This window comes from Babylonia areolata, chromosome 12 (genome assembly GCF_041734735.1).
Source record: "Babylonia areolata isolate BAREFJ2019XMU chromosome 12, ASM4173473v1, whole genome shotgun sequence".
NCBI lineage: Eukaryota > Metazoa > Mollusca > Gastropoda > Neogastropoda > Buccinidae > Babylonia > Babylonia areolata.
In genome coordinates, this window is record NC_134887.1 from 37,973,679 (window position 1) to 37,976,178 (window position 2,500).

A 2,500-nucleotide genomic window follows, 5' to 3' on the forward strand; every position below is an offset into this window, starting at 1 on the left:
CACACACACGCACACACACACACGGAGAGGGCACACACACACACACACACACACACACACACACACACACACACACACACACACACACGGAGGACTGGACCAGATGGAATCATGACTCAAGGAGAGAGAATTTCCTTTCCTCCTTCGACAAAAATACCATCAAATGTCAAAAGGCGTGCCGCTGACTGCACCACACTATGCTGTATTATACGCCACTACACTGCACTGCACAGCACTACACTACACAGCACTACACTACACTGCACTGCACTGCACTACACTACACTACACTACACTACACTACACTACACTACACTACACTGCACTGCACTGCACTGCACTGCACTGCACTGCACTACACTACACTACACTACACTACACTACACTACACTACACTACATCACGCACCGCATTACGCAACACTACCCTACCCTACCCTACACTACACTACACTACACTACACTACACTACACTGCACTGCACTACACTGCACTGCACTACACTACACAGCACTACACAGCACTACACAGCATTACACTACACTACACTACATCACGCACCACATTACACAACACTGCACTACACAGCACTACACTACACTACACTACACTACATCACACATTACACTACACTACACTACATCACGCACCACATTACACAACACTACCCTACCCTACCCTACACTACACTACACTACACTGCACTGCACTACACTACACTACACTACACTGCACTACACTACACTACACTACATCACGCACCGCATTACACAACACTACCCTACCCTACCCTACACTACACTGCACTGCACTGCACTGCACTGCACTGCACTACACTACACAGCACTACACAGCACTACACTACACTACACTACACTACACTACACTACATCACGCACCACATTACACAACACAGCACTACACTACACTACACTACATCACACATTACACTACATTACACTACACTGCATCACGCACCACATTACACAACACTACCCTACCCTACCCTACCCTACCCTACACTACACTGCACTACACTGCACTGCACTGCACTGCACTGCACTGCACTACACTACACTACACTACACTACACTACATCACGCACCACATTACACAACACGGCACTACACAGCACTACACTACACTACATCACACACTACACTACACTACACTACATCACACATTACACTACACTACACTACATCACGCACCACATTACACAACACTACACAGCACTACACAGCACTACACAACACTACACTACATCACACATTACACTACACTACACTACACTACACTACACTGCACTGCACTACACTACACTACACTACACTACACTACACTACACTACACTACATCACACACTACACTACACTACACTGCACTACACTACACTACACTACACTACACTACACTACACTACACTACATCACACACTACACTACACTACACTACACTACACTACACTACACTACACTACACTACACTACGAAAGTGACACTCTACACTACACTACACTACACTACACTACACTACACTACGAAAGTGACATTCTGTTGTGCGTCACGCCTTTTCTCCCAAGTTTTGACTGGAAAATCAAACTGAGCCTCTGGTCATTTGACTTGAAAAATACACACATACAACCACAATGCGAGCATGCATACATACATACATACATACATATTTGTATACACACACGACACACAGACACGCATACACACACACACACACACACACACGCACGCACATATACACAACATACATGTATACATACCATGCACACATACACACACACACATACCTACATACACGCGCACACGCACGCGCGCGCACACACACACATTCGCGCGCACACACAGACACACAGACACACACACCACCACCACCACTCCATCCACATCCATTTATCACGCGCTCCTGCTTACTTTTTCGATCAGGTGAGTCTTTTGGGATTGGTCAGGCATCTTGCTTGGCAGAGGTGGTGTAGCGTAGATATGGATTGGACCGAACGCAGTGACGCCTCCTTGAGCTACTGATACTGATACTGACACTGTTCGATCGCTCCTTTCCTCGAACCCCCACTCCCCCGTCCCCTCCATCCCCACACGCTACCCTCCCTCCACCCCCCTCCCCAGCCAACCCCCCACCCTCACCCGACCCCCTTCAACACCCCCACCCCCCCTTCCCCTCCATCCCCACACGCTACCCTCCCTCCCCCCCTCCCCAGCCAACCCCCACCCTCACCCGACCCCCTTCAACACCCCCACCCCCCCTTCCCCTCCATCCCCACACGCTACCCTCCCTCCCCCCCCCCTCCCCAGCCAACCCCCATCCTCACCCGACCCCCTTCAACACCCCCACCCCCCCTTCCCCTCCATCCCCACACGCTACCCTCCCTCCCCCCCCAGCCACCCCCAACCCTCACCCCACCCCCTTCAACCCCCCCCCCCCCCCCCCCAATCCCGAAGACTGACCTGAAAGTGAGGTTCTTCCTGTCCCAC

General features: G+C 50.8%; 1 protein-coding gene across 1 annotated transcript in view; it reads right to left on the minus strand.

The window, feature by feature from the left end:
- The window catches only part of LOC143288599 (matrix metalloproteinase-17-like), a 113,655-nt gene that overhangs the window by 47,694 nt on the left and 63,461 nt on the right, over positions 1-2,500 (minus strand). Inside the window, exon 4 of the mRNA XM_076597235.1 lies at positions 2,474-2,500. This exon is cut by the window's right edge and continues 139 nt beyond it. Coding sequence (XP_076453350.1) covers positions 2,474-2,500 — 27 coding nt within the window. The remainder of the gene's footprint in view (positions 1-2,473) is intronic.